The following is a 24,842-nucleotide window of genomic DNA, read 5'->3' on the forward strand; positions in this document are numbered from 1 at the left end:
TGCTTCATACAGCCCTCTCTTGCCGCCTCTTTCCATGAATCTCTGATTGTGAGAGAAAGCCCTGAAGGAAGGATTAGCTAGAGTGAATGGAGGACAACTTTGCCAGCTATTACATCCCAATGAAGCCGCTTTAAGCTTCACTAAGCCGCAACTGATAACTTTGCAGGCCATTAGCGAGCAAGATTGCCTTTCAGAGTCTCTCATTTCTCCATCCTCCCTTTCACCACAATCAACAACATAATGATGAGACATGTGGAATAAAAAGGCATTTAGACTGTACTTTTCACTGCCCCGAGAGCAAAAAGAAGATGCGTGTTGTTTTCTTTACAAGGTTAACCCCAGAGAACGGATTTGGCTGTTGTTGGGTCTAAACAGTTTTCTGTGGCATTAATTTGTTGTTGAGCTTGAACGGCAAATGTGAGTTCGCCGTCCCATTTCATTTAATCTGCGACACGGCCGTGGGTGTGGACTTTTTTAAGCAGCCCTCACAGTATTCAGAAATTTTAGCAAATAAGAAGCTTTAAAAAGAGCGTGGGGTGATTTTATGTGGGAAATGAAAGGCATCAATCAAAAGAAAGCAGCATAACGTACCCCTTTTGAAATCCTTTGAGAAGGCAGCAAAGAAACATGTATTCTTGGACTGGAGGTAATCCACCAGACCTTTCTCGTTTTGACTTGTCATAATAGGAAACGCGCAGTTGTAACTAATAACATTAATTATGGCTCTGCTCTTTCAAGGTGTCGCAGTAATGGCAGCGAAGCAGCGGGAGCAAAACAAGAGTGAATGAAACGCGCGCGGCTACGGGTGTGATTAGTGTGTGTGCCTTTCAAGAGAAAGTTGAGTAGGAAAACAGAGTCAAACAAGATCCAGTTTTTTTGAAATATTCAAACATTTTCTAATGTTGATACGCATGCATTGACCTAGAGTGCGCTAATGAGTCAGTTTGCCCAAATAAAACGGAAGAGAATCACAATGAAAACAAGAATGGTTGTAACCTTGAGACGGGAATGAAACATATTTGCTCGTACTTAAAAGCATCAGTCCAAGGGCAAATGTGTAATTTAATGCAGAGTACGTCTTTGAAATCTGGAGATCTCTCCTGATGATTTTTAAAAAAAATGTTTTCTGAATGATCTTGCTCACTGTTTCCAAAATGTCACAACTCCTGTATCCAAGATCTGCTAGTTATAGTATCTGGCATTGTACTCTTCAGTTTTTACTCTTCTCTGTTTTATTCCGTTTTGGTTGATTGTGCAAATCTATGTAAAATAGATGCATGTTTGGATGTCATTTTGCAGGAAAACATGTCTTGGCAATGAAAAACCTTTACACAGGTAGAAAGAAAGGGAGACGATAGACAGGCAAATTCTCTGCTCCCACTTACACCTACCTGTGTTCCAAAATGCACAATCCTCACCATGTCTGCTCTGAGTGTATGGGTATAAGAAATGTACTATAAGAAAAACAAGAGTCCACCTATATATGTGGAAAATAAACTTAGATTGCATTTTGTATGTGAAGGAACACTGTATCACTGTAGACACAGATTGTGATATATCTACTAAGTGTCAGAAAACTATAAAAACATAGCAAAAGAAGAAGTGGCAGGCCTAAAAAAAAAACTGTCTAAAAGAGATGACCAGTATCTGAAAGTCATATCCCTGAGAAATAGGGGGGCGGGCAATCCAATAAAAGACCTAACACAGTACCTGAGAGATATATCGGGCTCTTCAGCTCATCCGTCTGCTGCTCACTGAAGCCTCATCAGAAATGGTCTCAGTGGAAGAGTGGCTGTCAAGAAGCTGTACTTAAGGAAAGGAAATGGAGAAAAGGCTGAAGTATGCCGGATTACACAAGAACTGGACAGAAAATCAGTGGAAACAGGTCTTATGGAGTGAATGAATCCAAATTTGTCATTTTTGGCTCAAAAATGTGAGCCTGAGTGTCTACAGCTATCTGTAAAACATGGTGGAAGCTCTGTTGTGGTTTGGAGCCAATTCAGCCAATGGTGCTGAGAAAAGTATCATCAAATTTTGATCCATCTTGAAGCCATCTGATTATTAACAACTTCTTTCACACCGTCAATGCAGTAAAAGTATACCTTAACAGACATACACACAAAATGTGCATGGCAACAGGTCTTACAGAGCGATTAACCCAAAGTGAAATATTTCCAATAAATTGTCAGAAGAGAGCTACAACAATAAGTGTCCACAGCAGCCTGTGAAGCATGATGGAGGCTCTGTCATTGGAGGCTCTTCATTTGAGCCAGCAGTGTTGGAGATCTTATCAAAATTGATAAAAACACAGCAAATTACGGCCAGATTTTGAACCACCATTTGGAAAGCATCTGATTGGCAAAAGTTTAATTTTTCACCATAACAATGCCCAATGATCCCACATGTTGCCAGTACAGTAAAAGCATAGTTGGACAGAAAAACATACAAGGGATTATTATCAGTCATACATTGGCCTCCCTAGAGCTCAGATCTCAACATTATTGAAGCAGAGTGCAATCAGCCAACATCCAAAGCTTTGAATATCCTTCAAGAAGCCTGGAGAACTATTCCTGAACACTACTTAAAGACATTAAGAGAACGCTTGACTAAGAGAGTTCAGGCTGTGCTGATGAATAAAAGTCGTCATATCAAATACTGATTTTCCAGTTTGTTAGAATTGCACAAACTCTGTTTTTTGTCTGATATACTGTATCCACATGTTTGTTTGCAAATCGCTCCACGTGTTGTCCATTTTCCATTTGCAGAATGTAAAGAAATGAGAGGTGGATCAAGATGTTTGCCATGTAGTTTTTGTATTTTTTCATGTGAAACATTAGTGTAGAATTACAGACACCAACAATACATTTTCTGTTACAATATGTGATGCAGGAACTGCTGCTGATCATTCTCTCTCAGCTCCACATGTATACACCCTTGTATGATTCACACTGCCTGAGCTGAGGGAGTAGATGCCTGCAGCCCTGTGCAGGCCATCTAGTTCTGAATATCATCTGCAGTGTCTGTCTACAATTCCCCCGAGCGCCTCTGTACAGAATAGCTCTGTCCCAGGAGAACCTCCTAGCTCTGCTAAACGAGTGAGCAACTTTAAATAACAAAACTGCTGAGTCAGTATTCTGCGATGCTAAAAAGTTATATTCAGTTGAAAACGAAAAGGGGGGGAAGCACTGAATAAGAAGCACCAGTAGAGGACTACTTGATACACACACTACTGTTTTTGTCTGGGTTAATAAAGAAGTTAAGTCATTTTCCCAGATAAAATAAAATCAATATGTTTCAGTGAAAATAATAATGATCAAATTCTAGAACTGGAAATATAATTCAATTAAAGACTGTGTAAATATTTCATTGCTACTGTGACATACTTGTTCGTGACACTCGGTGTATTACAAATAGAGCGACATCCACCATTTTTGCATTACTCTAAGAGCAGCTGCTGTCACCTTTTACGAGAATTGTCAAACACGTAAGCCATAACTGACCTGAAAGACTCAGGCAGGAAGTAATTTACCTTAAGGGGAGGTTAGACCTGTATGGAAATTACACCTGTCATGAGAAGTGGTGAAATTGTACCACGGGGCAGAGCTGACAGGAAAATCGGCTACGCTCTCCATATGAAAAAAGTGCACTCTTAAGAAGATGTCAGGGCTTGACAGACCTCCACAGCCTGTACTGCTGTGATACCTTTTACACAGAGGACTGTGCCAAGGTGTTGGCTTCCACTTACTGGTTTTATTTAGCTTATATGAATGGTTAGTTTGTATTTCCCACCGGCTGTGGCAGTCGCAGAACATTTTAGGTCAAACTCACGCTACCATCTGTCAAAGTCATAAATCCAATGTGACAAGCTGTCAAAATCCGCTGTTCTGTTGCGTCCTGCGATGTTTCCTTGAATACTGCAGACTATATTCTGTAGGTCATGATGTCTGCTTTTCTTACTTATCTAGAGTGTACAGCACTTAATGTATGTGTACATTTCACATCCCTAACCTAAAAATTTTACCTAAACCTATTTAAACACCTATTTAAAGAGCAATGTTATTTTCAAAGTAATCAAAGTACTTTTTTTTTTCATGTTGGAGCTGATGTAATTTTTTTTCATGTTTCTCTTTTAATCTAAAAGTTTGAGAGAAATAGCTCTCCATGGTTTCTGTATATTTCCTTAGAAAAGCACACACCCCTTTTTCACTTAGCTTTCTTCTCCATATTGTTACGTCTGTACTTTCCTCTTCTTTCCTCTTCTTTCTCCTCTCATATATCATATATCTTCTCTCTTCCCCACTAGGTGGCGAGGTAGCAACCCCAAGGTTCACTCAGTATTTCCGTGGTAGCCTGTCGGGTCTGACGATCCGACCGGGTCGCATCGAAACCCAGAAGGTTATCTCCTGTTTGCAGGCTTGCAAAGAAGGTCTTGATATTAACTCCCTTGAAAGCCTCGCTAAGGACATAAAGGTGCGTGGAAAAAATGGATTCATTCAACTTATTTCTCCGCAGTAACAGCCAACTGCATTTGCATTGGTCTAAAAGGAAGAAGGAAAGCACCATAACTTATTTATGTGCCGCTTTTAAGTTAAAGCGCTTTCATTTCAATCTCTGGAATATAATGGAGTTGAATTTAAGACGTCCACATCTACATGCTTTTTGATAAAACTGCTCTAAACCTCCACTCATCGTATTATTGATTTACTTTACTCTGAATGAGAACAAGTCATTTGTTGGTTTTTCCCAGTTTCATTTTAACCCGGCCCAGTCTGTGCTGGTGGTGGAAGGAGAAGATGTGGACAGCATCAACACGGCCATGACCAAGGTCTCCTACATCAATTCTCGCCAGTTCCCCACACCTGGCCTCCGACGGCTGCGTATCACCACTACAGTACAGTGAGTGCACATTTACTCTGACAGTGCGTTTTTATCTCAGCTATTTAAGAGACGAAACACACGCCATGGCTTTTAAACATCCAGCTTTTCGTGCACCTGTTCATAGCTGAGGAGCTCAGCTTTGGAGCAGCTCTGCTGGAAGTACTGTGAGTTAACAACTTGCTCAGGGGTGCATTGACTTTGAGAGACTGGTACTCGCTGTGCACGCACGCACACATGTTGTGGAAATCTCGTGGTACCAGATTTATTCATGGAGGAGGAATACTCAGGATGTTTTGTGCACAAACATTTACTGGAGACATAAACCCACCTGTCATAACATAAAGCATTAAATCTTGTCCTGAGATGTCTTCATGTATAGTGATTTGGTCATTAGCTTAGCTTCCTGCAGTGGAAATCACACCTCTGTAGTTTTCAGTACACAGGCTATATAATTATTAGCTAGATGACATACTGGAGTATGTCACCCCACATTAGCCTAATGAGCTTTTACCAGCTGCAATGGGGGAAAGGAAAATATTCATGCAAGCACTAAAGGAACAAGCAAACTCATCACTAAAAGGCATGAGCTGACCAGCATGTTCGAACCTAAAACCTTTCTACCCAAAAGCAACTGTACTAACCACAGCATCAACACGCCGCCCCCTGCAACTGTTAAAATTAGATAGTCCTTCTTACATTCAGTGTGTAATGGAGCGATTTAGGGACCTGTTTGATGTGCAGAAGAGCTGCACATTTAATGTGTCGTGGGCTTCTGCATTTTGTTTTCTTTTTTAATTTCCACCTGTTTCTTTAGACATTAAGATTTGAACTCTTTCTGACATTTTAATGTTTGTGAAAATCCCCAGAAATCGAACGTAAAATGTTTAAAGAAGGTGGTCAGCATAAGATGGGTAGTGGTCACAGGCTATGCAAACAGCTAACAAACAGAAACAGTGGTGAGCAAAGCAGCTGCCAGAGCCGAGCTCTCAGTGAGATGGCGTAGGGTGGATCATTAGTGTAAAAATTATTAAACCAATAAGCAGGCCAGCTGTCCCTGGTGATTGCAAAGACCATATTGCTAGAGTCTATTTTCCTTGATTTTGTTATGTTTTCCCTCTTCTCTCTCCCTCTGTCTTCTGGTGCTTCTATCTCTGCCTTTGATTTGATTTGACTTGATTAAATTGACTTTGTTCACTAGTAGCAGCAGCACTTCAGGATGATGATGCCAGTCACTCAACCTGCCTCTCTTTCAAGTACTTGTCCAGAAATCTCCTGCATGTTATTATTTCCCAGTACTGCAAACAGACAAACGTGTCCATGAATTTGGATTCATATTCGGTTGGCTTTTGGTGAGCTGATACTTTCTATATTTTCACCACTAGACCGAATGTGTACCTGTATGATATATATATATATATGCATGCACTGTTAACTGTTAACAAACGAAAAAAGATACAACTGAGGGTTTTGTTAAACAAATTCACAGAGAATTCACTTTCTCTTTCCCTTTGAGACGAAACATTCGAAAAATCTTTTTTCATCTTGTGCGATAATGACTACGATTATGTCTTTTTTTTAAGATTTCAGTGGTAATTATAAGTGGCACCCATGTTTGAATTACTACTTTGAGACTAACTCATTCCTGCGTTTCCTATTGGATCATTATTACATCCCAGTACTGATATGGATTTCCTCTACGGGGCTCATGTCTGAACCGATCTGCTTCAAAGCACTAAGCTGTAGCACATTGAATGCAACAATGCTTGATTGCATATATAGATATTGCTTACTGTCCCAGAGAGAGAGACTTGTGTCTAGCTTGAGTGCTTGGTACATGTTCACGTGTCTTACGTCTTGTCTCCACAGCCATGCAGCACCTGTTCGTTTGTTGAGCAGCAAACGCAGGCGGGTCAAATCAGCTTTGTGCTGGTCGATAAAGTGAGGCGAGCTCCAGGAGCAACAATAGAGGCTGTCTGACTCTGACAACACTTCACTGTGCTCCTCGAGATAACGGCAGATAGATCCGCCTTTGCACTCAGCAGATATGTTGAATCCGCAGTCCTTGAATAGGGAAAAAAACAACAATATGTAGTCACAAAACACATACAGTGTTCAGAAAATTCTTTAAGACGTTGTGTTGTTTTAAAGCCGCGGGTGTTTGCTCCATGTCACAAGCCCTGTCTGGCATCATAAGTAGCTTATCAACATTTTCTTGGGCCATATCCATCTTTAAAATATTGTCTATACAACAGGTACAAAAACACCTGGTATGTGTAGTTAAATTAAAAATGATGTTTCTGGCATTTTCTGGCATTTCTGGCACCCTTTTGTTAGCATCCATGAGTTGGACTGTGTCCATCTTGGAGGCTGCTTCTTGAAGGGTTGCAACCCTGTCGCGCTGACAGTGCACACACAAACAGACTGAAATAGTACTCAGCGGGTGTACCCACTGTTGTGGGAACTACCACACTGCTGTGTAGTAGTTCCCACAGCAGTGTTGTTTCCAGGAGCAGCTTTTGCTTTGAGACACACACACGGACAGATTTCAAAGTGATGCACTAGAGGCCATGTGGTCAAGGCAGGTAACAAGCCAAGATTGATCTGAGACCTCAAAAGCTAACATCCCCTTTTGTGGATTTCATTTCTTTATACATAAGTGGGATGTTTTTATGTGCAGGTGAGAGTTCATGGTTGCTCGCTTTCATAATCACACTGATTCAACTTAAGTCCAGTTGAAACTGGGTTTTTCTATAGTGATATAATCTACTTACAACACAATAAAACCGACATAAAAATGTAATTCACATCCTTTCGTAGAATTTTTGTCCAGAATAGAAAAGATTTTCTCGTGATAAAGCAATGGAAATGATTTTTAACAGGAAAAACTGAAAGAAAATATTTTTGTTTTCATAAAGCAGCTGGCCTGTTTGATGAGTGAGTAAAACAAACTCAATGGAGAATTTGGAATTCTTGCCAGTTTTTCTTTTTTGTTGCCAACCTGTTCTGGCAATCCAACAAACCTCAGAAGTGGTAATCAATTATGATGCCTTAGTAAAAATTGATTGCACAAACAAAGCACCTCAGTGGCCACTTAAAGCCCCTGAAAACGTATTTTCTAAACCAGTTTTTTGCTAAGAGGGATTGAATATGCATAAATTTCTAAGTTTGAACTGTTGGAGGTTTTTTCTTCATACTGGTGTGAAATGAGCGGGCACTATTAGCACTGCAAGAAAAATCTTCTTACAGCCCCCAAAATTATTATTATTGAAATTAAAATAATCTTAAAAAGCTCTAAATACATTTAGCACTTAAAAAGAGGTTTTATTGCATGCAATCCTACGCAAAAGTCTAGAGCCAACCCTTTATTTCTTTATATTTTGCCAGGAAGATGGGCATGACAATGAAAAGAGCAGTGATCCAAACATACATGGGAATAAAGCATGTAGTAGTTCTTAAGCTCTTCTTTGGATGCTGGTTGCATTCTGTTTAGATGATTCTTCCTGTTTCCTCCCTTATGAATGGCTTCTTCCACTGAGACCATTTCTAGCTTTTTTTTTGGTGTGTGTGCCACTTCTTTTGTTTCCACTTGACACACTGCACCCCACGCCAAGATATGTCAAGCACTTGGCTAACAGCTCTTTGGAAATCACTTCATTGGTACAAAAAATATGATTTTATTTCAGACTGTGTTGACATTTTTTGTAGAGTCGACTAAACAAATGGCAACAAAATATGTGTTTGTGTCAGGCTGCTAGTAACAAAGTGCCCAAAGATGCAATTTAAATTGTTTCTTTACTAAGTTGTCTATTATAACACTGGGTCATCCCTTGAGTTTGGTACCTTTGTATAAGGACTGAAAATGAGTGAAAAAGCAGGCAACGTCCAAAGAAAGACCTTCAGAAAGCCTAAAAGTTTGAAGCAAAATATGAAGAAATGAGGGGTGCCTTGAAACTTCTTCACAGTAATGTCAGAAGTGAAATGTTGTAGGGGTAAATTTGAAGGAAGAGTACATGAAGAGTATTTTCAAGGATTATGAGATTGAAACTGGGAATTGAAGGAGTGATATTGAACGCTATCAGTGTGTGTGTGTGTGCCCTCAGAAATGTATTTCAGATACATTTTTTCTTATCTAGCCCTAAAGGTTTTGGCCTTTAAAACATATTTTCTCAACATCATGAACACAAAAACAATATTTTCAACCAAACCTAGCACTGTTTATGGTTTAAGGTTTTTATTTTTTGCTATTTTACTGTTAGCCTGCTGTGCTTATAGGTTTGCAGTGTGTGAGGTTCAGTTGGAATAAAGAAATGTCCCTGTCGCTCCCTGAGCCTTTAATTCAGTGCTGCAGTACTTAAATTATACAAAAGCAAATACGCCGCAGTGAAATCAAGAGACGTAAGCAGTGAGGCAGCAACACGGGTGCTGTCCTACCCTGTAACCTTTTCTTCTCCCCTTCTCTGTGTGTGTGTGTGTGTGTGTGTGTGTGTGTGTGTGTGTGTGTGTGTGTGTGTGTGTGTGTGTCAGGTGTTTCGGAGAGGACACATGTCTCTCCATCCCAGACATCAAGGCAGTAGTTATGGTGCTGCCGCCCAGTGAACCGAGAATCACCATTGCTGGATCTAATCGACTCGTCAGGCCTGCCAGCGACCTCCGGGGCCCGCTGGGTGTGGCACCTTTCAAAGAGCTTCACATCACAAGCACAGTAATGAAGGGAGATGGCTTCGGTGGACGTGAGTGGGCTGTTATAGATGCTCTCAGCTTATATGTGCATCGTAATGATGCTTTAGTTAATTTACAATCATCTTTTGCTTTTCTTTCTGTTGAGGTGTTTTATATTCGACCATATATGTGTTGGATATTTGACATCTTATTATTCAAACACTTTCACACTTGTGCGATTTTGTGTGCGTGCATGCAGCCCGCAGGCCAGGAGTGATGGAGGTAATGCACAATCTGGACTACTGTGATGTTCTGGTAATTGGAGAAGAACTGAATCCAGACAGAGAGAGTCTAGAGATTCAACACAGTGCTCTGCTGGGAAAACACCTTGATGCCACCAACTCCACCTCTGGAATATCAATTTATGGTAGGCTGTGTGACCTTCTGCAGTCTCATCTTAGGGAAAAATCTGGAAAATGGCGTGCCCTTTAATCAGCAGTCAGACGATCATACATTAAGAAAGATGTAAAGGTCCCTGAGACATGTCCCTGTCGTTTAATTACAGGCTTATTTATGTCGCCAATATGCAGTTCTGCTTCATGACATGTGTTAGATATTAGTAAGGCATAAATCTTTTTCTGTGTTACAAGGTGTGGACTCCATGGCTCACTATGAGCAGGCACTGAGGCAAGTGCGCTACAGGAACTGGCGACCAGCCAATCTGAGTGAGAGGAGGTTCAGACTCACCTGTTCGGAGCTCAACGGTCGCTACACCAGCAACGAGTTCAATTTGGAGGTGAGTTTGATATATAAACATTCTCATCTACCCAGTGTCTCTGTCTTATTTTTGTGGTTTATTTGTTTTATCTTTCAATGTTATCCTGTTTCGTCTTCTATTTGTTCGGCATAGGTCAGTGTTCTTCACCACTCGGCACCTGTGGAGCACGCCAATCACATGGCTGTCCAGCCCCAGTACATGAGACCCATCCATCACCCACTCATGATGCACTCGCTCAACTCTCACATGTCAGGTAAGACACAAATAGAGTCCAGTTCATTTATAAAGCACTGGTCCTTAACAACAGTCGCCTGTGGGTGACTGTTTCGCAGGAGGTAGAGCAGGTCGTGTACTAATTGAAAGGTTGGTGGTTCGATTAAAGTAGTGAACACTCAGTTGCTCCTGATGTGTTCACTGGAGTGAGAATGTGTGCCGATGTTAGATAGATAGAAAGCACTTAGACGTAGAAAAATACTTGTATGAATGAGACATGTTGTCTTTTATCCTGTCCTGGAAGACAGGATAAAAGCGGAGCAGTAGTTGGTCACTGTGGAAAGGAAGAACTCGCTTTAAACAAGAGATGTTTTCCAACCAGGGAAAAAGGTTCCCCGTGGGGTACTTCTGCGTGAGCTGGGGAGAACATGGACACATTAGCTAAACTAATCTGAAAACAACTGATTGAAAGCTTTGATCAGGAAGTTAGCTTAATGTAAAAACTAACAGTTGGAATATAGCTAAAAGTATAAAAGCCAAAAGTGTTCGATAAATGTACGCAAGCTAGCTAACTGTGTTGTTTAACAAAGAAGATACATAAGATAGATAACATAACAGTAAATAAACAGTTGAATAGCAAAATTGTAAATTCAGTCACTACTGTGGCCCCACTACAATTTCAAATTTATGATTCTAATGAACATTTAGTTTACTTGTACTCTGTTACTCCGATGTAAAGCATTTGCATTCGTTTTTTACAGGATCGTTAGAGAACTTAAGGGAAACGATGAGTATCATAGGAAACCATTGTTATTATTATTATTGTGTGTGTGTGTGTGGTTGTGTGTGTATGCATAATGACTTTAATCACTGTTTTTTACAGGATCGGCACCTCCTGCAGTCACAGTCGTTATCGTGGTTTGTATCGCAGCACTGGTAGTGATCGTGGTCATTGGAGTCTACAGGATCCACGCCACACATCAGGAAGGGTCGAGAGAGGAGGAAGATGAGGTCAAAGATGCTGAGGAAGAATGGGACAACTCTGCGCTCACCATCACTGTCAACCCCATGGAGGTAACTCTGAAAGATGTGGTTTAGCATTTAATGCCATTATCAGGGTATTTTCTTTAGAAGAAGGACAGAGTGGAAGACTGAAGATAATGTCAACAGTGTTTGTTAACAGTATGAACGTACCTGCAGTTGTGTCGTTTATACACTGATTTTTGTTTGTTGTTCTCTAGAACATAGGAGGACCTCAGGGTCTGGGTGATGAGGTAAGGCAAGAAGAACATGAGGAGGAGGAAGAAGAGGAGGAGGAAGAGCTGGTGGGAGGAGTGACAAGTGCTGAGTCGGAGAACAGCGATGAAGAGGAAGATGATGATGAAGGGAGAGAAGCTGCTAAAGAGAGAAAGCAGAAGGGTAAACTCGGATGGGACAGTTCCTCCATAACATACTGATCACGAACATGTAAACATTAACACATATGTGCACAAACACACGCTCATGCACATTCTCATCGGACACACACACATAAAAATACACAGCACACACGTATCAACCAGACATTCCTTCATGCTCTGTAAAGGTATACACACACACACACACACTCTGATGAAATAATTTACAATCTGTTGCTGGAAAATACTCTTCAAATCTTCCCATGTTGTCATTTTTAATGTAACATCTCCCCCTGCTGGACACAGTCAAACATGGCGTATGACTGAATGGAAATCGTTGTCTGTGTGTGCATCATTATTCACGTCACAACCAGTAAAGCAGAGAAAAATATGTCAAACAAGCACAGTCGAGTCATTTATTATGTGGGCACATTATAAATTCAGTCCCAAACTCTGAGCCATGAGCCAGATCTTAAATGATGTGACACTGATACGAAACACAAGCTTAAAATTGACTTTTATCCCTGTGTTCAGTATGTGTATCGTATCCTCTGTTACTTTTAAATCTTTTATCCATCAAACTGATTGTTTTTATCAATTTAACAGCAAGGTCTATCCATCTACGCATCAGCTAGTTCATGTATCTGTAACATCTTTACGTAGAATTCCCATGGCCCTGATAGTAGGTATGACATAGCTGTGCTCTCTCTCTCTCTCTCTCTCTCTCTCTGTGTTTCCTCTCTTCTCAACAACAACACGTTTGATGTCCTTAAAGTCTGTGGTTCTGTGGCCTGGACACTAAAGAGAAACATTCCACATTTGTCCTGATTTACTGCATGTACAGAACAAAGTAGAAATATCAATTTTTGAACTGAATCTTTCATCTTTGAGTTCTTTGGATTATCTTGAAGCTGAAACAGTCACTTTTCCATTAGCTTAGAAGCTGATTGTTTGCATCTGTGTGTGTGTGCCAGATCTATCCGTGCTGTGGCCCAAATGTTTACTGTTTAGGAGTAGCTAACTTTGGTTTTTACTCAGCACATGCAGTGATACAGAAATGTTGCAGTTTGCCATTATGATCCCATGTTTCCTTTGGTTTTATCCATAGTAAAGGGAGTCCTCTATGCAATTATGGACCTACCATAAAGGATCGGTGCACAGAAACAGGGGTACTCCAGATATAAGAGACAGATATAGAATTGATGCAGAACAGGCTATAATATCCTGACTTTAGTGCCTAGTATTGATCATTTTCCAGAAACAATATACATTCCACCTCCCATCTATCAGTCAGTAGCATCTCATCTTAGACCTGCCGGTTTCACAAACACCTAAATTGTCACGAGTTTATCTAGTTAGACTTGTCTCAGAGTCAGGCCGCTGTGATGTCTTATGTTGTGTACAGCGTCCTTGAGCAAATAAAATAGCTTTTGATGCCAACAATTTATAATGAGTTATATACTGTAGGATCTCGCCTTTAGCAAAACCAACAAAGTAGGATTTTCTTTCCTATTTTGTTCAGTTGCAACAGGCGCGTCTGTGAAACGGGCTGCAGAAGTCCACATCTGCAGCTTGTAACACAGGCTTTCATGTCAAAGCAAAGGACACCCACAGATATCAGCGTGCTGTTTTTATCCCTCATGTAAAGGAAAGTAAATTCATTGTGCAAAGTTGTCGGAGCGCCTGTTTGAAGTCGCGCGTAGATGTTGACAGAAATGGTGGTAAATTTAGGAGAAAAGAAGCAGTGCTTATACAGTATATCCACATTCCTGCACAACTTCACCACAGCTACAAGAAGAAGTGGATACTTTACTTACAGTCATTCCTCTTTGTGCCGGCGTCATTACTGATTAACACTCACTCTGGCAAAATTAAATTCCAGTTTGTTTAAAAGCTAAAAGAAACCGTGACATTCCCATCTCTGCTCACAGGAAAGCACCGGTCACATGTTCGTGTGTGGACAGTATCTATGACGACCTCTCTCACTGAGCTCTCTGACTATGTGTCCTGCTCACCTGTCCCTCCTTCTGTTGGCCTGTGGTTGTGATGTCATCATTGTGAAATAACTGCCTTGTTTCCTTTGTCCCTCCCTCTTTGTCATAATATGCTTCTGAAGATTAAAGATTAAAAAAAGGTTCTTTTACATATAATAACAAACCCTGTAAAAATGTTCAAGACACTTATTTTATATATCAGTTTCTTTTTCTTTTTGTAAACTCTGTGGTTGGGATTTCTCTCTCTTTAGTGGTCATCCCACTGCTTCCTGTATATTGACCAATAAAGACTTGTTTTAGACTCTACAAAGCTCTCCTTCCTGTCTCTACACTATACACCTGACCTGATGTGCACTGTGTGTGTGTGTGTGTGTGTGTGTGTGTGTGTGTGTGTGTGTGTGTGTGTGTGTGTGTGTGTGTGTGTGTGTGTGTGTGTGTGGAGCAGCTTATAAATTGAATAATTAATGAGCTGTCATTGTAGCTGTTGGCCAGCTGTATGAATGCATCATGCTGGAGCTGGCTCCCTGTGTGTTTCATTTGTTTTCATTACAGGCTTACACAGACAGAGGCAGGTGGAGTTCACGTGGAATCACTGTGTTTATTCAAATTGCCTCTGAGCCAAAAGGAAGGAAGATACTTTGTATAATAGATTTTCAATCTGCAAAATGGTTCGTGCACGAGGTTTGAAAACCCAGAAACAAGAGTTTTTAAAAGGTCCCAAAATAAATTGGAGGGAACTTTGAATTTTCAATCACTTACCTGCATCTTCTGTTTTTTGGAGTGGGGACAATCCTGAAATGATCCTTGTCTTCATCCCTTAAAATAATCACTGGACTGTTTTTCATATAATTGCCCAGAACATACTGTATGTGCATAGCAGGTTATTATTAGCAAGGATTATTTCTGCATATTCAGTCGTTTAAGGACCCCACGTGCCAAAACAGCTGGGTCATACTGGGCCACAAGGTGCAGCACTCAGCTGACGCTGCAACACCAGCACCACGGGTGCAGGTGTAATTGCAAATACTAACCTTTATTTCCTTCATCATGGTGTATCCTCTATCAGACTTATTAGTCAAACCATTTCCTGATTCCTTTCTGTTGTTTTTCATGTTTCTGCCTTAAGCACTCTAGTTTCACCAAAGGAGTGAAGCTTTTTATTGTGTAACTTTTGAGCTATTTGCCTGTTTTTGTTTAAATTTGGAGTTTCAGGTTTCACAGTTTCTATTTTCATATGCATAGTAAAGGCACAGGCACAGTTAACAGCACACTATGATGGGACCGACTGTTTCTTCTTCACTGAACTCTTCACTCTGTGTGTTTGTATTTAATCATTACAGCTAACGGGGGTCATTTGTCAGTGTTAGTTGAGGTTTTCTCTCATATTATTGTAAGGTCTTTACCTTACACTATAAAGCACCTTGAGGTGACTGTTGTTGCGATTTGCTGCTATATAAATGAAATTGAATGTGTGTTCTTATAACTTTTTGGAGATTTAATCAAATATGTCACATATATCAATATCAACATGTCACAAAAGTGGTGGCACCATTATTGGGAAAACACTTTTTCCTTTGGTCACTAGAGGGCGCTACAGCAACAAAAACAAAAGCACCTTGCCCTAAACAGCTCGGCTTCACAGCTTCTTGTCTGATCAATTTCTTAGATTAAAATGTTTTTTTGTTTGTTTGTTTTGTTCTTACTTTTTCATAAAAAAGATAAATATTAATCTAAACTCGTGTAATATTAATTTTATTGAATTAGAAAAAGCTAAATGTTGTGGTAAAGATTTTCACTGATTGGGATAGTGTGCATTCAGTGATGCAATATTGTGCAACTGGGACATATTGAAAACACAACAGTTGTGAATCACTGTACGTGTCCAGAGCGAGGGAGGCAGCTGCTGCTGCCCTGGGGTGCGCAACATGTTCAGAGACACAGCTCTGAACGTGATGTAATGATTGTGCCACAGGACAACATCTGTTTGGAGAACAAGAGCAGGTTTATGCTGTATATAAAAATATAGATGTAGCTGCTCAGGGTAAGGTAACACTGATCTGATAATCTTGGTTACCTTTTATAGTCGCTTTGTCTTATCCAGGAGTTGGGAATCAGTCATACAGCTCATGTAACATCTACTTATATCTGACTTCAGCTGGCTAAATCCGCAAAGAGCATTAAATGTCAGCGCAGCAGCAGCAGGTCAGCTGATCACAGCCTGTACACAAAGAAAAGAAATCGACTGAAGTGCCCATTGTAACATTTTTTTACTTGTTTTTTCTTTATTCTCGCCCCCCTGCCAAATCTCACATTAATACAAATACATACTAAATACATACAAACCGATCTTACAAGGTTCAGCTCACAACTGTGAAGCATTACTGCCCCCTGCTGGTGGAAGGCCTAACTCACCTTTCAATGACTGCACGTTGAGAGATCAGTTCTGCGAAAACTCCACAAATAACAGAAAACTGTTACATGCATGGTTGTTGGCTGATAAAGAGGAACACATACCAATATGAATTTATGTGCTGTTAAACGGGTTGTAAGTTTAATCTTATCTTGCAATATTTTAAAATGAAACAAACAGCCACTTGTCAGCTTTCCTGCAGAAAGCCAAACTGTACATGTAACTAAACTTCACACTTGGTTTTTGCTGTAACGATGTTTCTTAGCAGTAAATCTTATATTGTTGGAAAGCCCGTTTATTTCCCCTTAAATGATGCCACATTTGTAAGACAAATGCATTTGTGAGTTGAGCAGCAGAGTTGAGTGTGTGGGCTGTGTCCATGAAAAACTTGCCAAATCTTCTCTGCCAATGCCAAACAGCTTATTCTGCTACTGACTCTTTTTTTGGTGTCGTTTATTGGATTGGATGATTGAAGTCTGAAGAAACAAGAAACATATTGGCAATTTTAAAAATTGATTCATTTAGCAAAAAGGGGCCTGAGTTGTATATGGACAAACATACACCACCACAGCAGCCTGCCACAGTCTACTCATGCTGGTGACCAACTTGGTCACACACTGCTGTGGGATGACATCCCATTCTTCAAGAGATTGGCACAAACAGCAGGGGAGGTCAAAGTTTGGTTGTCCATGGCGACGAGATATGGGATTGCCTCTGGTTGCAGACATCTCTCTGCATTGAGATTACCTCCCATGATTAAAAGCCTTTTTTTCCAGCGAGGGAGATGCTGCCCCACACCGTCACACTTCCTCCACCTAAGGTGTTAACCTATTCTCTGCGTCTTCTCCACCTTTTAACCTTATCATCCAACTATTGTAGGCAGAATCTGGACTCCTTAATGAATATAACATTGGCTGTGTGAAGTTTGTTCCAGAGCTTCTTCGTAGAGAGCTGTCAGTCATATGGTCCCACAAACCTTGACTGCAAATCAGTGGCAGACTGCCCATTCGGTCTTCTTAGGACGCCCACTCTGCAGCCCGTCTCTGACATCGCCCATTATATGGAACTCATTCTTCAATCTGGAGATGGTACTTGGGCTCACTCCAAATAACACTGCTCGAAGTTGGCCTATTTTGCAGGCTCTATCCAGATCAGTCAAACGTGGCATGTTTAGAGGAAACAACAACTGACTGCTGTAGCAGGGTCCATGCTCACAGATGCTGACTAAAAGGTGCTAATCAGATGCCTGATAGTCAGCCCCGGGTGGGTACCAGAAGCTCAAAACAAGGTTCAGCAGCAGAACAGGCTGTTTGGCAGAGAAGATTTGGCAAGTTTTTCATGGATGCAACCTGCATACTCAACTCTGCTGCTCAACAAATGTGGGACCATTTAAGTGAAATAAACAGGCTTTGGAACAGAATATGGTTTATTGCAAAGAAGCATTGTTACAACAAAGAAATAATCACCCAAATACAAATTTCCTTACTTTTTGTGCTAGGCTCACACATGCCAACACATGTGTGTTGACATGTTGAGCCTAAACTAAACCATATTTAACTTTCGTCATTGGCGCTTTGATGTCTCATAAGCATCCTAAAATGACTCTTAATTTGAAGTTTGCAAGATGTGTTCACAAGCCTCAGCGTGTGGTCAGTCAGTGGTGATCCCACAGAGCTTTTCATAGACCGGCACTCATTAAAGCGGATCTATTAAACACTAAGATTTTGTGCATATAAAGAGTTGCAGCTTTGTTCTGGCTTGGTGTTCACAGAATTGCTGACTGTTCACTTCTGTACACGCTGGATCCCTGAGGATGAAGAAATGCAATTGACTAATTAGTAGCTTAATGTGCCTTCTTAACTGAAGAGCACCGCATGTTCAATAACGCTGTAATGGACCTCAGAGGGGCCAGAATGCAATTAATAGCTATTGACTTTGTTCAGCTCTTTTACTGCAAATATGCGTTGTTGTTTTTCATAGTCTGTAGATCTCTTGATTGGATTTTTCACTGTAAATTAATTTAATGTTGTTTTTCCCCGGCAACCTGGCCAGAGTGGAATTGAATAACCGATGGATGGATGGATGGATGGATGGATGGATGGATGGATGGATGGAAGTTCCCCTTAATTATCCAAAAACAACACCATGTTTAGCTTCCTTATGTAACAGGGTCATAAATCACATTGTTATAATTACACAAAATGTGTCCTAAACCCCCAAACTGTTCCTTTTATACCTGACTTTTAGGACCTCCAAGCCTGTAGTTATGTTCATTATCAGTTAGAGCCCCTCCTCATTCTTTTCTTCTTCTTCTTTGGTGCAACCCTATAAATACAGTGTACCCCTTTTGCCTCTCCCCTTTTCTACAATTCCCCTGTGGGAGAGGTGGGTGTCATTTCTTTCCCAACACTGTAAAACGCTCATATAATGCATATTTAGCCACCTGGATGTTTCTGATTGTGATTTTAGTTCAATTATTGTCATTATTAAGCCTGTTTTTGTTAGATGTTATAAGTGTGTAGTATGTATGTATCATAAATGGGTTTTAGGCGCCATAAATGCTAGCATGGATATATACTTCTTGCTAGCTTGGAAGTTGTGGTGGGTTGAGCTAACCCTCTTCCCCACTGTTTGTATTTGGTCGTAGGAGCTGGAGTGGGCAAATTATTTACTTGGAGGCCTTTCTTTCTTTTACCTTTTTTGATCAGGTATGTCGGATTTCATGTTGTTGTTTTTGTTTTATCTTATGTCAAATATGTTACGTGTAAATCCATACTTTATGTTCAATGTAAAAATAAATGCCAGCGCCCTTTTCTACAATTCCCCTGTGGGAGAGGAGCTGGAGTGGGCAAATTATTTACTTGGAGGCCTTTCTTTCTTTCTTTTACCTTTTTTTGATCAGAGATCAGACACAACGCAGAATCACACCGGTTACACTTAGGATATGCTAACACACACAATGATCAAGATATACAACTTTAACACTGAGGGATGAAACCAAGTGAACAAAAACTGTCATGCTCTGACACATAAATCAAACACACCCTCTGGAATGGGTTAGGATATTTAAACACAGGATTAACACAGTTTCATCCTGTTGGACTGTTCCAGCGTTGGCTGGAAAAACTGAGGAAATATAGTATGTGTGTGTTTCTGTGCTTTGCCTACTAATTTTCCAACGCACTTACAGACTTGCACGCACATGCACACAGTCCCTCGTATGTGTGTCACACACCATAGCAACACCATCAAGCCTGTTATCAGGCAAATGGTCCTGTTTCTCATCCCTGTTCTTTTCCTTCGCGTTTCAACCTGTCCCCTTGTTTTGTTTTTTACTTCACTAATGGACCGCTGCGTGTGTGCTGATCTGCTGGGGTAGATGAGAGGCTGCAGTGCGAATCCACGTAATTATTATTCTTCCGGCTAAGAAGTGACATTCTCCTTGCTTTAAGGCAAAGTGGGAGTTTCCTCTTCTCTTTGTCTCTCTGTGTTGATTTTTTTCAGGGCTGGTATGAGCACACTGAAAAACACTGTAGCGCCACAGCCAAAACAGCGCATGCAGCCCCAGATGGTCACAGTCATAACAGTTTTATGTGATGAGTGCTCTGGCTCGCTCAGCTACATTGGCAACACATAGTGTTTGTTTCCCTCAGCACATTTGTTCAGCGAGTCCCCCCCCCCCCCCCCCCCCCTTTTTTTTTTTTTTAATCTAAAAACTGATGACAGGAAAGCAAAATATTGAAGGATGTGCTGCTGTTTATTCAGATAGCTCTTCACTTTAAATATTTTATCTCCACCCTCTGGTCTTTATCGCTACTCCCAGGCCAAACTATCTAACTCGGGGAGGAATAAAGGAAAGGCGCGTTGTGTCGCGGACCCTTTTCACACCTCTGCTTCCTGCCCAAGTCCCAGAATAGAAAATAACAGCAGCTTTGTTGCCAATTCTCTGCTTTACTGAGCATGAGGGTTAAATGTTTTGAACAGACTGGATACAGCAGGCACTGTATTCCTCTAAGGTCAGATATTTTATTTTAGTATAAGCTAAAAGGATTTTACTACCGAAGACATGATACTTATGCCTGCCTCTGCTGTGCGCTCCAGATTTTTGTCACACCATACATTTCACTAAGCTGCTTTACTTTTTGCTCGGACACTTGGCGAGAGCAGAGGCGTGGAACTGGAGATGTTTATATGAGGTCATTTTCCAAACTACACAAGTTTGAAATTGTTGTGTGAATTGATCTCGAATGACTTTTGTGTTATTTGAGAGATGCAAGATATTCTTTGGGGGCAGATTGAAGTGAAATATCTAAAAGTAGAAGGAAGGCTTGTTATCTATAATCCATCATGGAGAAGTGCCTGCTGTTGTAATAACATTTCACATGTTTTCTACTTCCATGAAGGAGGTGAGTCTCTCCAGGCCAGTCTAAGTGAGGTTGTGGGATTTACTTTAGTTATTAAAATTATTGATAACTGCAAGGATCCAGTGAATAACCATCCACCAATTTAAATGCATATATTTTTAAATTAAAGCATTGTTGTCTCTGAATGTAAGATACACACAGAGATGTTTATTTGAATTTACTGTCTCATATTTAAAAAAAAAAAAAAGATTATCAGATCTGCTGTGGAGTTTGAGCAAGATTTATGCTCATGTGACTCATTAGGCAGATAAAACTGCTGATGGTCTGCCTTCTGTTAGACATAAAAAGTCTGTGAGTGTGTGTTTAAGGATACACAATGTCCTGTTAAAGTAAGTGTTGGATCCATCTATGGCAGGATGATGACGCAGGAGCATCATTACATGGTCTGTCTGCTATTGATCTCCAAAACAGTCCCCTGTGTGCTGAGATATGGTGAGCCTGGACCTAATGATGTTTCAGTGGGAGTCTGATTTCAGATTGTGCAGCGGAAATATGACGCCTAAAACCACAGTGAGCCTCGGTAATGTTTGTGTTTGCGCTCCGGACGTTTTAGGGCATCGGTATCTCTCTCCGGCTGAGCGTGAGCTGTATTTACAGCTGCAGGAGCTGATGAGTACAGCATTAGCCGTTTACGTCCTCAAGTGGAAACTGCACACTTGACAAGAACTTACAGCTAAATACTTAACAGCCCAATTTTCCCTACCAAAGCCTTGCTTGGGAGATAAAATGCTCCCGGAGATGCAATTAAAGATGCTGAAACTGTCGACCCAACGGACTAGCACCTTATTTATTCACCTTTTTTCTTGTAAGATGTGTTTAGGCTGACTTTAGCACTGTAAACGCTCCTGCAGTCTGCTGTTTTCGGGCCTGGTTTACGTGATGAAGAAGTAAAGAAGAGAAACACGGAGATTTAGTTTGAAATTCACTTGGCTTTTATTCACATTTCATGTCTGTTGACATCTCAACTGCACCGTCTGTCCATACATTCGACTACATGCGTGAACAGGTCCTTTCCTCCCCCATCCTAACCTACAGAAACAGGAGGTAAGACCACCGCCATCACAAATAATAATAATATTAATAATAATAAAATAATATTAATAATAATAAAAGCAGCATCGAACAAACAATTTTTAATTTCTACCTCCCTTCATCGTCAGCATCTTTGCATTTAATTTACCTGAATGTAACCATCAATGATCAGTTTAATGAAACAAACAGAACTAGCCTGTTATAAATAAACATCGTCTTCCTACCGTCATCAGTCAGACCCCCACACTCACAATAACAATAATAATATTAATAATAATATTAATGAAGGATATAAACCCAAGAGTAAAAAAAAAAAAAAAATCAAACCAAAAAAAGTGACTTAAGTCTTTAATTGGAAAGAAAACGTGATTGGTCTTCAGTGAGCACGTGTGTGGTTGTGCATTGGTCATCTGCATCCTATTATGAACCAGCAGCACATCGCCCGCGCTGCTACAGCATCGAGTCGCGGATCGAGTCGGCTTAGATCCGCCCCTGTCAGTTTGTCGTTCGTGGTCGTTAAGACAGTTGTGCGGCGAGCGCGACGGATACCGTCCGCCCGCGGTGAGCTACAGCAGGGTGCTACAAACAGCGGCAGGTGGCGTCTTCGTGCCAACAGCGTGTCCGGCCCGCGACCTGCAGCTCGCAGATACATTCGTTCACTCTGCAGCTTCCTGTGATATACTTTGGTTGTGAGATGACATCGTAATACATGATCTAGTGTCTGGTGAGGAATGGTTCGCAGTGCCGTAAAAAAACAAAACAAACAATCAAAAAGAAAATTAAAAAAAATTCCAATACTTTACACAACAAGCATGATTAGCCCCTTTCAGACACGCAGAGCAGTTCCACTAAACTAAAAATCTGATGACAGGCTGCTGATTATTGTTGGTGATCGCCAGCTACATCTGCTACAACTGGAAGCCTCATTGCTCCAGAAGTTTTGGGAGCCTCATATTCAAACAATCTGTAGTTTGTAGTGAAGTACAGTTAATGAGCTAAATCTAACTTATTAAAGTTGTTTATACATTAAATAATAATCGCCCTTAATTTCTCAGCTTTTGTTCAGGGTGATCGCGATGACACTACCAGATTCTGTATGTGAAATATGTAAAATCAAGGGACAAGATTTTGATTAGTGAGAGCACTCCGGTTTCATTTAGTAGTCCACATGTTGTTGGAGTTCTACTGATCAATCACATTAGAGCAAGCTTTGGTTGCAGAGACTTTGCACACAGCAAAGGATGAATTACTATTTTTTATAGCTTTTTGAAAATTCTGCACCATAAACAAAAATCAGCAGAAATCTCAGCCTAAATATCTGTTTGGTTAAATGAGTCGACTAATTCATTGATTTCCACACATACAGGATCATAAACATCCTGTACGTAAAACGGTTTCCATATAGCTCTACTGGAATCTCAAAAAACAAACAGTAGATTCAAATCTGTCATATGTTAAAACATCTTAAAACTGAGTGAGAACTGGTGACTCCCCCCGCCTTAAGTTAATTTTTACTATCGGTGCAAGAGAGCACTTTTGCTTCATAACATGACGAAAATTATGTGCGTGTATAGTTGTTACGAATATCTTTATAAGTCTTCATTTAAAAGGGCCAGAAATGCTACATGTCTGAAAAGGGCTTATCTTTTAACTAATGTCTCCCTGAAGCCAGGACATATCTTTTGGCATACTAACTTTCAAACTGTGCATAGAGCCCATTAGCCACACTTTGATGTGCTCTGTATGCAGTGTGAACTTTTGGTCGCGGCCCGATGTCAATCTGATAAAAACATTAGTGCTAAAATCCTTTTGGACATCTGGACTCTGCAGCCTGTGCCAGTGGAGATCACGAACACTCTCTATGGGATCCAACAGCAATGATAATGGTCGCTGACTGCACGTCAGAAAGGCCTCCGTGGATGGGTTTAGTGTGCTTTCTCTGTGCTGTTTTTATTCCCGTCACTAGGTGGCGGTAGTCGTCTTACCACCGTCTTTTTGACTGCTTAACCACGCTGTGCCATCTGAGGATGGGCTTTTATTCTGGATGAGTGAGGCGCTGATGGGACGCCATCATTAAGAATTTATTTCAAGTTCTGCACGAATGAAAAAAAGCAGCTCAAAATCCAAAAGAAGCTGGTGCTGTCCTATTCTTTGTTTGACCCCCGTCAGTTCAGACACCATCTTTATATCCATCCTTTTAGAAATCTGCAAGAGCTGTGGCGCTCCCACTGTGGACATGCTTGCATCAATCACCCATCTTCGGACTTCCTTGTATTCCCAGCTGGCTCTATCGATGTCAGTCACTGGTACTGGAGGTAATTTTTTAAGGACTGGGGCAGAGGAAGGCGCTCGATCTCTTGAAGCCGGTCCCGACCTAACGCCACTCTGGCGGCACGCCGACACAGGTCCATCAGAGGAAGAGGCTCAGCTGAGGAGAGGGGAAAACAGAGAGGTTTTGTTTAAAGTTAGAGGAAAGTCAACATATTTGACACAAATAATTGAAAACATGACCTGCACTTAAAAAAGGCCTTTATGACCATCTGCTTGATGTCCACGTTAATATACCTCAGCCATTTTTTCAGGCGTAACACCTCTTTATGTTTGTTAAACATGAATAGATTAGAAAAAGGAGAAATGGGTCATAGAGGGTGACGATGCACACCTTTAAATATTTACACTTTCCACACGCAGACGCCATCAATGACACCTTAAACGCGCCCACTACTTTAAATCCACTGAAACAGAGACCCATGCTTCTCGACTTGCTCTCCCGCTGATTAAGAGCACATTCGAAGCAGGCTGCTGGGTTATAAATACACTCATATCTTGCACAAAGTTCAAACTAGTTCACATCGGTGTGACACTGTTACATCTCGCCTACAGTCAAGGTTCCTGGTCAACCTTTTCTCTGACCTTCAGCTTTAGTTAAGGAGGAAACGGATACTGGAGGCGGCGGTCTGAGCAGTTCGACACAAACACAGCAGAGGACGAGAGGAGACTGTCTGAACTGTGCTGCTGTTGTCTAAGACACATGAATTATATTTTATATGTGTAATG

At 40.8% G+C, this 24,842-nt stretch overlaps 2 protein-coding genes across 5 annotated transcripts in view; one reads left to right on the forward strand and one right to left on the reverse strand.

Annotated features, from left to right (window-relative positions):
* The window catches only part of clstn2a (calsyntenin 2a), a 170,256-nt gene extending 148,136 nt beyond the window's left edge, over nt 1-22,120 (forward strand). The window contains exons 11-18 of the mRNA XM_085141243.1: nt 4,304-4,470; nt 4,748-4,896; nt 9,403-9,608; nt 9,797-9,964; nt 10,188-10,333; nt 10,448-10,568; nt 11,412-11,602; nt 11,770-22,120. Coding sequence (XP_084997369.1) covers nt 4,304-4,470; nt 4,748-4,896; nt 9,403-9,608; nt 9,797-9,964; nt 10,188-10,333; nt 10,448-10,568; nt 11,412-11,602; nt 11,770-11,985 — 1,364 coding nt within the window. The 3' untranslated portion in view covers nt 11,986-22,120. The remainder of the gene's footprint in view (nt 1-4,303; nt 4,471-4,747; nt 4,897-9,402; nt 9,609-9,796; nt 9,965-10,187; nt 10,334-10,447; nt 10,569-11,411; nt 11,603-11,769) is intronic.
* The window catches only part of LOC146497946 (SPRY domain-containing SOCS box protein 4-like), an 83,168-nt gene continuing 79,988 nt past the window's right edge, over nt 21,663-24,842 (reverse strand). For all 4 annotated transcript variants that reach the window (XM_085141283.1, XM_085141286.1, XM_085141284.1 and 1 more), the window contains one exon: nt 21,663-24,213. In XM_085141283.1, the coding sequence (XP_084997409.1) occupies nt 24,086-24,213 (128 nt within the window). In that variant the 3' untranslated portion in view covers nt 21,663-24,085. The remainder of the gene's footprint in view (nt 24,214-24,842) is intronic.

This window comes from Neolamprologus multifasciatus, chromosome 18 (assembly GCF_963576455.1).
Source record: "Neolamprologus multifasciatus chromosome 18, fNeoMul1.2, whole genome shotgun sequence".
Taxonomy (NCBI): Eukaryota; Metazoa; Chordata; class Actinopteri; order Cichliformes; family Cichlidae; genus Neolamprologus; species Neolamprologus multifasciatus.